The 11,801-nt window shown below is 53.2% G+C and overlaps 4 protein-coding genes and 1 non-coding gene across 5 annotated transcripts; 1 reads left to right on the forward strand and 4 right to left on the reverse strand.

Annotated features, from left to right (window-relative positions):
• Nucleotides 1–93: 93 nt before the first annotated feature.
• On the reverse strand, nt 94–1,593 carry Z520_07462 (carbamoyl-phosphate synthase arginine-specific small chain; the record flags this gene model as incomplete). The annotated part of the gene is made up of 2 exons (XM_016777960.1): nt 94–380; nt 447–1,593. 2 exons carry the CDS (start codon nt 1,591–1,593, stop codon nt 94–96), a joined length of 1,434 nt encoding a protein of 477 aa, XP_016630866.1.
• A 952-nt stretch (nt 1,594–2,545) lies between these two features.
• Nucleotides 2,546–4,897, reverse strand: Z520_07463 (uncharacterized protein; the record flags this gene model as incomplete). Its single annotated transcript, XM_016777961.1, has 3 exons — nt 2,546–4,386; nt 4,436–4,802; nt 4,850–4,897. The coding sequence occupies 3 exons, from the start codon at nt 4,895–4,897 to the stop codon at nt 2,546–2,548; spliced, it is 2,256 nt and encodes a 751-aa protein (XP_016630867.1).
• Nucleotides 4,898–6,240: 1,343 nt separating this feature from the next.
• Nucleotides 6,241–8,244, reverse strand: Z520_07464 (uncharacterized protein; the record flags this gene model as incomplete). Its single annotated transcript, XM_016777962.1, has 1 exon — nt 6,241–8,244. The coding sequence occupies one exon, from the start codon at nt 8,242–8,244 to the stop codon at nt 6,241–6,243; it is 2,004 nt and encodes a 667-aa protein (XP_016630868.1).
• Nucleotides 8,245–8,945: 701 nt separating this feature from the next.
• Nucleotides 8,946–10,817, forward strand: Z520_07465 (uncharacterized protein; the record flags this gene model as incomplete). Its single annotated transcript, XM_016777963.1, has 1 exon — nt 8,946–10,817. The coding sequence occupies one exon, from the start codon at nt 8,946–8,948 to the stop codon at nt 10,815–10,817; it is 1,872 nt and encodes a 623-aa protein (XP_016630869.1).
• Nucleotides 10,818–11,698: 881 nt separating this feature from the next.
• On the reverse strand, nt 11,699–11,769 carry Z520_07466. Its single transcript has one exon. It is a non-coding gene; the product is annotated as a tRNA-Gly (tRNA).
• Between the last annotated feature and the right edge of the window lie 32 nt (nt 11,770–11,801).

Consider the following 11,801-nt stretch of genomic DNA (forward strand, 5'->3'; position numbering starts at 1 on the left):
TGTAAAACTTGCTTCCTCAAAAAAAAGTACTCAATCGTTCAATCCCAAGATAATACGCCACATACACTTTGTGTTCCAGTCGAATTGGATTCATTATGCTGCACCAGCCGCGTACACGCGCTCAGGTTCCTGCGTGGTTGAGGCCATCATGTTCTGGATGCCTTGGGTCAAATCAACGCCCACTCTCTCCTTCGCCAGGAGATCGACCAGCAATGGACTCGGCTTGCTATCCCGGTAAGGCTGAGACGCCGCCTGGCTCTCCCTGTACTTCTGTACATTGTCCAGGTACATGTCGAACAAGTACGACGAGTCTTGCGGGCCACCCTTGGCTTCCGGATGGAACTGCGTGGAGAAAATGGGACGGGATTCGTGGATCAGACCTGTAAATCACACATTGTAAGTAATTTGGGGATTCTCGCTTGGTCAGCAGGGCAATGGTGGCTTACCTTCGTTAGAGTTGTCGTTTAGGTTGAGGAAGTAAGGCTTCCAGCCCTTTGGCAAGGTTGCTGCATCAACGGCATATCCATGGTTCTGGCTGGTAATGTGACATTTCCCGGTCGTAAGGTCCAGGGCTGGGATGTTATGTGCTCGGTTGCCATACTTGAGCTTGATGGTTCTGGCTCCGGCAGCCAAAGCGAGCAGCTGGTGACCCAAACAGATGCCCATGATAGGGACTTGAGACGTCTCCATCAACTTTCGGAGGTGGTAGACGGTATCTTGGCAGTGGGTCGGGTCACCAGGACCGTTGGAGATGAAGACACCATCGAAGTGGTGGGCAACCTTGTGGATGGGATAGTCGAACGGGAAGACAGTGGCACTGGCACCGCGGCTGACGAGACTGCGAAGGATATTCTCCTTGACTCCACAATCGATCACTGCGACGTGGGCGTTTGGAGACGGAGCGCTGACATGGAAAGGAGCCTTGGTGCTGACTTTTCGGACAAGGTTGATCTGCTCAGGATCAATGAAAGCCTCGTCCTGGTCTTGGTCATATTCCTCTCCAATGGTGATTCTTGCCAGACTAGAACCTTGCTCCCGCAGGTATGTCACAATGGCTCGGGTGTCGACACCACTGATGGCTGGAACACCTTCCCTCGCGCACCATTCACTTAGACTCTCCACAGCAGTCCAGTGAGAATACCTCTCCGCCACATCCGCAACCACCACTCCCACGGCTTGAATGTTTGGGCTCTCAAAATATTTCAGAAGGCCGTGCTCATCACGGACACTGGATGGAACACCGTAATTGCCGATCAAAGGCTGGGTGAAGACCAAGATCTGGCCGCGGTAGGAGGGGTCGGTGAGGGACTCTGGGTATCCGACAAGAGAGGTGGTGAACACAGCTTCTCCTGAAACATTGCTCCGCGCACCAAAGGATATTCCATCGAAGATAGGGCCATTTCGGATGGTGAAAGTCGCCCTTTCTCGAGAAGGTTGGGTGCTTTTGAACTGCTTGTGGACGGGCAGGTGTTGCTGTCGAGGAGTATTGTCTGCCACAGTGGCCAGGGACCGAGCTCGCAGAGCAGAGGCGCTCGAGTAAATGTTGGCCGCTTTGGGCACAAGGGTTGACTGTTTCAAAGCCCTCGAAAACATCTTGAAATATTGTGACTCGTGTGTTTTTCCTTCTTCCTGACCGCTAGTTTGCCTGGGCCTTCCACAAATGATCTACCATCGGTGTTAGAGGAGTCAAGAAGTCCAAAAGGGAGGTCAGTAGTTACCACTAATGTAATCCTAAAGTCGATATATTAGCATGAGATTGCAAATGACGTTGGTATTGCAGTGACACAAGGAAACGAGGTGCTTATCAGTGGGCTGGCGGGGACGACTTCAAGGGTAGAATATGACTTACTTGAGAGGTGAAGATGCTGGGGAAGCACATGAACGCGATGGCGATTCTCGTGCAGGCAAGTAGAGACAGAAGTATCAGAGCCTTTCAAAGGCAAGTCTTAGTTCTCTGCAAGGTCGTTTGCACAAAATTCTTTCTTCGCAACAAAAGACGTAGTTCTGTGGAGATGGAGCAGGGAAAGATTGGTGGACGAGGTCGATTGGACTGGGCAAAGATTTCAGCGCAGGCGGCGCAGGTGGGAGACCCCATTCGACCAATCGCCAGCACTGTAAAAATTTATCTAGCCCAAGCAAAAATTCTGCGGCGGGGTGACGAAATGCATCCTGCCAAATTTTGCACCCAGTATCGTCAGTAGAACAATACTCATTTTTCATCACCGAGAGAGACAGCAGTGCATCAAATGTTCCCATCGTGATTCTCTCCGCAGTCGACGGGCTCTGGCACTGAAGGGGCTTTTTCGCTGCAACTGCAGTTCACGTGACATGTATTATGTCAGCTGCGGCATGTCACGTGCCATGGCCATTTGGGTCTCTGCACCGTGCGCTATTCACATTCAGATCAACTCATTCTTACTCTTGTTGTAGAAACAAACATACCAGGTCAGGTGCTAACAACTGAAGCATGTCGCTCTTTGGCTGGAAGCTATCTAGGGCCATGGCATCCTTCGAACAATGTCCCCGCCATCTGGACACACACAGCTCAGAAGAAGATGGACTCTCCTCGGCTGAATTGAGGCCTCGCGGTCACCGATGTGCCCATCCCAGGTGACCCTTCTCGCTCCTTTCCCTTGCCAGAAGCTGCCGGTGGCAGCACGAGTGGGCTAGCTGTTGCTGCCCGAGCTTGGCCCTGCACCGCCGCCGCCGCCATTTCTGCCTGGTACTCTTTAACCAGACCCGACCACACATCTACCACCTGCAGATTCCTAGGCCGAGGATCCTTGGCCAGCTCCAAGTCGTACCCGGTCAGACCTTCAATGACCTGGTTCTCCAGCTGGAGCATTTGCGTCTTGTCTTCCTCTGGTAGATCCCAAAAGTCTGGCTTGTACGGGATGTCCAGAGGCTCGGCCAACAATTCCGCCTGAAATCGCTCACGCAGAGCCTCAACCTGTGCCTGATACCAATCACGAAGGTATCCAAGCTCTCGGATACCGGCCATTTTGTTTGCAGCCCACCACCTGCAATGACCTAAGTTCGACTCGGCTTGCTCCCGGCCGACGCTGAGCTCCAGATTGTGCTTTTGAAGAGCTTCAATTTGGTCATGGAGCCGGTCAACCTCTGATCGGATCTGCCGACGAACAACTTCCGACATGGGCCCAAAGGCTTGCGTCTCGCATTGGGCTCTCCATTCAGCAGCATGGCGCTGGGTCTCGGCGAGCTCTGCCTTCGCTGCTTCTAACTGATTTTCCGCACCCTTCAGCTGCGACTGGAGGGTGTAATTTGTTGCATCAAGGCGAATTTCGCTCTCTTGCAACTTGGCCATGCGCTCTTCAAGGCGAGCGACTTCCTTCTGCTGCTTGTCCTTCAGGATCTCCATTTTCGACTCGCGGTCTGATATATCGAGCGCCGCGGCCTTCAAGGTTTCCTTTGTCTCATCCATGTGAGACGCAAACTCGACGAGCTCATCATCCAGGCCTGGAATATCTTCAGTTGACAAGCCTGCCCTAACTCTAACAAGATCAGGGAGCATCCTCGTGAAGTTTTCAACCTTCCCTTGCCAGATCTCGAAGTTCGCAGAAAGTCTCCCACATTTGCTCTGGAGCATGTTGTTGTCCCGTCGAAGTTGGGACTCTCGTGCCTTCTGTTCCTCGGCAGCTTCGAACATCTGTTTTTTGTCTGCAGCGAGTTCGGCACATGTTCGCTGCGATATCTCAAAAGCCTGACGAAGGTCTCTCAGTTCGTTCGGCTTGCAGATGGTGGGATCTTCGATCTCCCGAGGATCCTGAGCATGCTTATTTGCAAAGTCCTGGAGCAAAGTTCTGTTGTACTCTTCCACTTGGACAACACGGGCATTTGCATCATTCTTTTGCTGGGTTGCCTGGGAGACCTGCTGCTTCAGCTCCTGGGCCGAATGCTGCAGATTTTGAAGCTGGCTTGTCACCGCGATCAATTGTTGCCGGAGCAGGCTGTCGACCTGGCTGGTATTTCCAACCAACTGACTGTTGGCCAATTCTTGTTGCAATTGCTGCAGTTTCCTTGCATAAGAAGAGGCCTTTGTCCGCTCCTGAGCAATGAAGTGGTCTTTTTGGGCCAAGTCCTGCATGGCTTTGCTCAACCTCTTGGCAGAATCATCCGCATCTGCTTCGAACATGTCGCGCTCATTGTTCAGATGACGAAGTTCCGCTTTGAGGTTGTCAGCCTCTTCTTCCCTCTCGAGCAGCTGCAATCTAAAACCTTGAGCCAGAGACTCAAGGCGGCGCAACTCTTCTTCAAGCCGTTGCACCTTGCAGGCAGGCTTTGTGGGACTTGGGGTATTTCCCACTTCTTCTGGGGCCATTGCAAGATCCAGATGGGCTGATCCGGAGGCAAAGCACTGTGACATCACTGGACATAATCAGACTCTATTCCAAGAGAGGTAAGTGGTTGGACTTACCATGGTCCAAAGCTTCTGATGGAGACACCAATCTCGGTTGCATTGGGATGAGATGTAATGATGTGCCCTCCAATATCCGGCAGGGCCTGGCTGACTTTATGAAACCACACACATCATTGACTGTCCTTGCGAACAGCGAATGCTTCTCTTCAGTTGTCTTGGAAGGAGGTGAAGCGTTGCGGAACTTCTCCCCCAACACTGCTGCCACAACGGAAGAGTATGGACAGAAGACTTCTTTGGTAAGGATGTTTACCCTTTCGCAGGGACGAAAGGCTCTATCTTGGAAGAGGAAGCGCCGTGTGGTTGGTACTTCAGGCTGTGCATGATAAGACGAGCCTTTTTGAGGTTTGGTACCAAGGGTTTGGGTCTGGATACCGGTCAGTGGGTCTGGAAAGCACCTATGTTGCAGCTTACCTTGTAGGCGGCGTTGTTGAGCATCGTGAAGAAAGTTCCGAAGACCATCTTGACGTCTGATACAGATGTTGATCTATTGCTGGTAAGTGCTGAGGTGGAAAGGTGGGATTCTTGATGAGGCGCAACAAATCTGAAGCAGGAGATGTTGTTGATGAATGGATGTTTTAAGAATGGAAGAATGTTTCCTTGGTCTGAGAACGATATTGGATCCGGGGGTTGTTGGTGGAAAGCCAGGAGAGAAGGAGGAGTGGGATGACCGGGAGACGAAATAAGTATTCCAAAAATGGACGCGACCGACTGCCTACGAGTGCATCCATGCGTGGTGCATTCGGACGCTGCCTCCAAAAGTCACCATCAGGCGCGCGAAACGGTTGCTGTGAGAACGGGTCAACTGTGAAGACAGAATACCACAACTGCCATGTGATTGACGGTCAGAGTGAATATGTCTTCGGGTGCATTGCAGCGGAGACTGGAAGAGGCGGAAAAAATTCACCTTCTACCACGCCGTAACGCCTCCATCGCAACCAATTCGAATGCCATCGCAAAGGGTTAAAGCCACCGGTAATCCCGGGCTTTTTTCGATGTATATTTGACGGCAATCAATGCGTGCTACGGCAGGAGTCAAGACACGCACAGTTGGAAGGTAAGCTGCATCCGGGAGACTGGCATGCTCGAGAAGTCTGGGTATACAACAATATACATATACTCATGAACGCTATTCTGTTGGCCTCTTGTTTTCCGCAGATATTTTTCTAGTTGAGCAGTCATTGTTTGCAACTAACAACGAATGATTGCTTCAGCTCGCCGTCTTGGCTCAGACTGGCCATTTGCAGCACGTTATTGTGTCCCGAACTACAAAGGATTGGAAACTCAACGTTGGCCACGAAAAGCTTACCAAAGCCGCAGTCAGAAGAAAAAGCAATAATGTTCATTGAAGAAAATTGAAGAAACCGCCTGAAGCTGAAGCAACTGGGAGACTCCATCTCACGTTGGTCTTTTCGCATTGTGGTACCCCCTTTTTCACTCAGCCTCGTTCGTGCCGACTCAGACTCTAGTCTCCTTGCTGCACCAGGGGCCCTCTATGCGGCGGCAATTTTGGGCAGGGGCCAAAAATTGCAACGAGCAGGGATGGGAAGTATAAGGCCTGGTCTGGGCGTAGAAGAAGCGGTGGGACCTACCTCTCTTTCCGCTATTCTAAACATCTTGCTGGGCTCAAAGAAGAAGGATAATAAAGACAAGCTTGTCGCAGAAGCTAATCGACCCAACATCGCATTCAAGTATTTACTATCGTCCTCAAGATTCTGACCTCCGGCCCCCTTTGGATTTGTGCACAGTATCGAAACAGATCTCCTCATCATGGGTCATCAAACGTCGAAACCGATCCTTCCAATCTAATCCAGAACCTTTAAACACCGAGGCTGCCATAATTCACTTTCCAAATCTCCCCAAGGATTGCGGCCACGCGGTGGTCCTCGCCGGGGTGGTGGCCCTCTGCCCCGTCCAGGAGGAGGTCGGTGGTGTGGCGGCGTTCGACCACCGCCAGGTTGGCCTCGAGGCTCAAGGAACAACAGCGGCCAGATGGGGATGAAGCAGAACTCGTCGACGGCGCAGACGCGGTCACATTGCATTTCATCGGGAAACCAGCCGAGCCAGGCGCGCAGCAGGGAGATCGAGGCACTGTGCTGTGTGACCAGGGTATGCAGGACTGATTGGGGGAGGGTGGGAATCGGGGCGGAGCTATTGGCGTGCTGGTAGTATGTTTGCCAGGTTTGTTCGACGGAGAAGGCTAGAGAGAGGGTTGTGTTGCATATGGCTGAGAGAACGGTCTCGAAGATGTTGACGAGGGATTGCTCTGTTGGGAGCAGGGCAGCACGGAGGTCGCGGAGGGCGGATGTCTGGCTTGTCGTACAGCGGGCGTGGATGGCTGGGAGGGAGGAGGCAGTCAGCGGGTAGGTCAAGTAGGGCATGAGCATGGCGTGGGATTTCGAGCGGAGGGAGCCGATGTACTCCCTTACGAGTGTCGTGTTGGTCGTGTTGGACGGCGGGGATGTAAGGACCTGGAGGACTTGGGTCAGGGGTTGAGAGAAACGGGAGGTTATGTCGACTGCCTTTTGAGCCCAATCGATGCCTGTACAGGACGAGGAGGAGTGGTTGAGCGCGCGGAGCGAGTGGAGGACAGCGTCGCTCATCATGGCCGCTTCGTAATTCGTGATCTGGGAGAGATTATGTGAGCGGCGCCGGGTTGAGAGCTCCTTCAACGCGAGGCTGTGGTTCCCGCCGCGTCTGGCTGGGCCTTTCCAGCTTCCGTCTGCTGTGAGGTTCAGACGGGTCCTCTCCTCTTCAGCGAAGGCGGAAGAGAATTCCTTGAGCATGGAGTCATAGTAGCTGAGAAATCCACAGAAGTTTGGCTTGACCCGCCCTTCGGGTCGACCTGTAGATGATGAGCCTGAACTGCCCCGATGCCAGGTTGCACTGCGGTACCATTCGAAGCTCTGGGACTGCAGAAAGGGTTCTCGCTCGGCTTTGCTCCGCCAGTTGGGTGGGAGAGGCATGTCTGGACCTCCTGTTGGGATTTCCGAGGGTGGACCGCTGCTTGAGTTCGGCGTAGCATGGCTGGTTCGTGTTCGCGTGGCCAGCATCTCAGGGAGCATGAGACCCGTGAATCGTCCTTCCTCCATTGGCATCTCTTCATCCTCCGATCCATCGTCCGCGAACCCTTCCGGCAATAACGGCGCCGACACATTGACATGGCTGACCAGCCTCAAGGACGGGCTAGTGAAGTTGCACCAAATCATCTCAAACCCGGCATTCATACGCACGACGCCCTCAATACCCCAACCCAGCCCTCCCAGCTCGTTCCTCCTTACCCAATCACACAGCGCCGTGGCCCGCGCATACTCGTCAAAGAGTCCGCGCCACCCTTCCCCCCCAGAGGAGCAAGTGGTGTTGCCGCACAGAAACACCATCTGCGAATCCAAGGGCCCCGAGCCCATCAGCGCGGCGGACATGCCGTCGAAATAGAGAGCCTGCACGGGCCTGACGTTCTGGTACGTCAGCAGGTGCGAGTTGCGGCTGGAGCCCATGATGCCGTAGGACATTTCGGCGTCGAACGCGAACCACTCCGGGCTCTGCGGCAGCTTTTCGTCTCGTCGCCCGTGGTAGAGGTTCGTGAAGGCCGGGATCGAGCACGGCACGATCGAGTGGCCGTTGGGGATGTACGTGTTAGGCCATTGTTCCAGTAGATAGCGAAGGGAGGAAAAGATATGGGGCGCAGTGGATGTGAAGTCAAAGTTCGGGTGGTGCGCATAGATCGTGGATGTGAGAGGTGTTTGTTGAGCGGTTACCCCTAGATGCAGGACGAGGAGAGTGAAGCATATGCTGAGCCATGTCGGCATGCGGGCTTGTACCCGGGACAGAGCCATAGTCACACCTGAGAGAATGCCACCTCCTCTTGTGAGCTGCTCAGAGATTGGTTATACTTCCATCATGTTGCCGCAACAGGTGTATAGGAGAGCTATATATATATACCCAGGTATCATTCTGTATCTACTCCAAACCTTGTATCTTTGATGCTTATCAGTCTCGATAAGGCTGACGCGGCCGGGGAATCGCATCACGTGACGGCATCATACCCCTATATTGTCCTTCTCGAGATTCATTGGAATGATTGGGAGGTACTCTCTTCTATGAAGGACTGATAAGACATTTTATGTGTAATGGCAGACTTTCATTGGTCATGGCGCTCGAACGAAGCGAAAGAAGTGGCGGAGACGAGGCTCGCAAGGCTCGCAAGGCTGAAACAACAATCATCCCCTGGTTTCCCCCTTTTCTCTACTTCTGGCCCCCCAACACAGTCAATTTCATCATAGCCTAGCTCTTCTGCACCATTAGACTGCGCAGTTCACTGCGCCCGACTTGACAGTCTTAAAACATGAGCCCTCACTCCAGCATCGGCCATCTTCCGGAGCATGACTTTGCCATGCAGCCTGGCTTGCTCCTCTCAGCATATTCTGTGAGAGGCGAAGGGCGACCTCCTTGACTTTTGCCGAGCGAGGCTCCTTGACAGACTGGGACACATTCGTTGGAAGAGCATACCATGGCCAACGCATCGGACGTCATAACCTACATCGGCGTCCCACTCGCCGTCCTGGGTGTCCTACCCATCCTGTACACATTTATGCTCGCCATCCTCACCCAGCGCCGGATTCGTGCCGCCCTCGTCCACCACGGCCACAGACCTGTGAGCACGACCCGCCCGCACGATGGCTTCACCATCCGCAGCTCCCCCATGACCAGCCTGATTGAAGTCGAATTACCTCGCTACACTATTGCCCCTCTTGAGCGTGGAAATGAGGATTACTGGAAAACCTCGTCCGAGGGGAGAGATGCCTCAGAAGAACATCACCATCTCCTCACACTGGATCGCGCAGAAAGCACTCTTTCCATGATCGAAGAGGGGCGCGTGCGTGGCTTTTTGCGAGGTGGCAGCTGGCGGGGCTTCCACTGGAAAAAACTCATTGTCGGTAAAAAATTGTACAGGATCCAATACGAGGACGAACTGAGGGAGCCGCCTGCGGAGGTGAGCTTCGAGGAGCTGGTGGTGTTTTTGTTGGATTGGGGTGCCGTGCCTGAAGGCATGGGCTGGGAGAAATTGAGGAGTGGCGGGTTGTGGACGCCGAGTGGGACGGTGTTGCTCAAGAAACCCGAGGATGATGGAGTGGAGGGAGACGAGGTCACTAAGAAGAGAGGAAGGGGCGTAGACTGGGTGCTGCGAACAAGCATGCCTGACGAGAGTGACGGGATATTGAGTCTCACAGTACGATGGACCCAAGACGAAACGAGCTCCGCCAGAGACATGAGAGGCGCAGAAAGCTTACCCCCCGGTTGGGGACGTCTGACGCAGCCTGCGCCGCTCGAAGCTAGTGAGAAACGCAAAGAGAATGACAAAGACCTACCTGCGCGGATCGAGAATTTGAAGTCGGCAAACAAACACAGCATGGACAGCACCAGCTTCCGGTTTCACACCGAAGATAACCGCGTACAAAGGCTCCTCTGGGAACATAACAACCTCGAAACGGGCTTCGTCTGCGCACCGTTCCGAAGATACGAGCAATCCTCAGCAGGGTTGTGGTTTACTTGTGCGGCATCGGCTTTACTTGCACACAAAAATTCCACCGGCGGCGGTCTCTGGGCGTTCGAGACTCCCACAGAGATCAAGACGTTTGTGCGCAAAGAAACGATCCCATGCGGTGTGATGGTCCTCCTCGGCCTGCTCTCGGAAAACGACGCACCACAGTGGTCATCTGAGAAGGACGACCATAACGACGGCATGCATCTGGCGCAGAAACACCATCAATGGTTTCAAGCTCGACTCGCTGCCGAGAGACTGGAGGCCACCATGCCACCTGAACAAGCTAAGATCCACAAGATGAACAGGGAGGCAAATGAGAGACAGCAGCGGCACAGTGACATGATGGCCGCGCTTGACGCGAAAAAGGAGAGGGAAGAAAGGAGGATCGTTGACGCGATCGCGAGTCCGAGGATGGACATCAAGCGCGTCAGCGAGGCATGCCTGACGTGGTTGATAGAGAGGGGAGAAGTCGGAAGGGAATGGACTGTGAATGATCTAGCCGAGGCAGTTTGCTATCTAATGGTGGTGGATTTGCAGGATTCTCCTCCTAAATACCAAAGCGAAGAAGTCAAAGTGGAAGAAGAACAAGAACAAGGCGAAGCCATGAGGATCATCGGGATCCTGGACGAATGGATGGCCTGGTCAACCGCTGGAGGGATGAAGAAACAACAGTTCCGGCTGCTGGAGAGGGGAAAGGATAAAGTGGCGTTTTGCTTTGCCGTCGCCCTGGTCGCGGTCGTGGCAGAGGCCATGAGTTCGAACAATGCGGTCATGGGCAAGGTGGGATCGGATATGCTCGAGTGTATGAGGTTGTGGAGGAAGGTTCGCTTAGGATGAGAGGAGCCACCTAAGGAGAGCTACTGGCGTGAATGGGATCAGCAATGACATTGTCGACTTTTGGGCGAATCGACCCATTCGGTAACCCTCCAGGACTGACAATGTGTCGGTCCTTAGGTAGTAGCTGAGCGAATCCTGTATAAAGCAGTTCACGGAATAGAACAACAATCTCGCGCTATTTTCGGTACATTTCTGGTGGACATTCGAAGTAGCGAATAGTCTGGGCTCCCTTCCTCGCCAAAACCCCAATTTCTCTGCGCCATGCCTGAAAAAGCTAGTATTTCGGAAATACCCCCTTCAACGGAGAACTATTCTTGGCCTTTTTGCTTTCGCAAATAATTATTATCAACCTCGGCTTGCCCGATCTACCCTAGGTACCTACAGTAGCTTGAGCTATCGAGTCATTAATTAATGAAACCTTCAAACGTCGAACTGGGGCTCCGTCCTTCCTTGAGAAGTCTCGTAAGGGAACAGCAAATGTGGACGCCTACGCCTCTTCAGCCTCCGCTCCATCAAGCTGCTGGGAAAGAGCACCCCCACCGTTGGAACGACTACCGCCACTGCAGGCGGTTGTGTGGATCCAAAGAATTGCGGATTCGACTAGGAACAGATTTTTTCTTGCACACTCACGTCCACAGGCGGTTGACGCAGGGATTCCGCCCTCCCAAGGCCCCATCGGTACAATCTGTGGGTATGCGAAAAAGTTCCAAGCTGGGGAGACGCACTGAGCAAGTCCCCGGAGGTGTCTCAAGGGGTGGGTGTCCGAGTAAAACAGAGCAGGTAAATCCCAAAAATGTCTTTGATACCTACGGGACCACTCACCACAAAAAGCAACACGCTTCGTCCATGTTCAAAAAGGAACAAAAAGAAGATGCGAGGCGTGCAAGATCCGTGAATCGAACACGGGTCTCATCGATGGCAACGATGAATTCTACCATTGAACCAATCTTGCTTTTGTTATCCTTCACTCTTCCAGCCCGGGGA

This window comes from Fonsecaea multimorphosa (genome assembly GCF_000836435.1).
Source record: "Fonsecaea multimorphosa CBS 102226 unplaced genomic scaffold supercont1.15, whole genome shotgun sequence".
Taxonomy (NCBI): domain Eukaryota; kingdom Fungi; phylum Ascomycota; class Eurotiomycetes; order Chaetothyriales; family Herpotrichiellaceae; genus Fonsecaea; species Fonsecaea multimorphosa.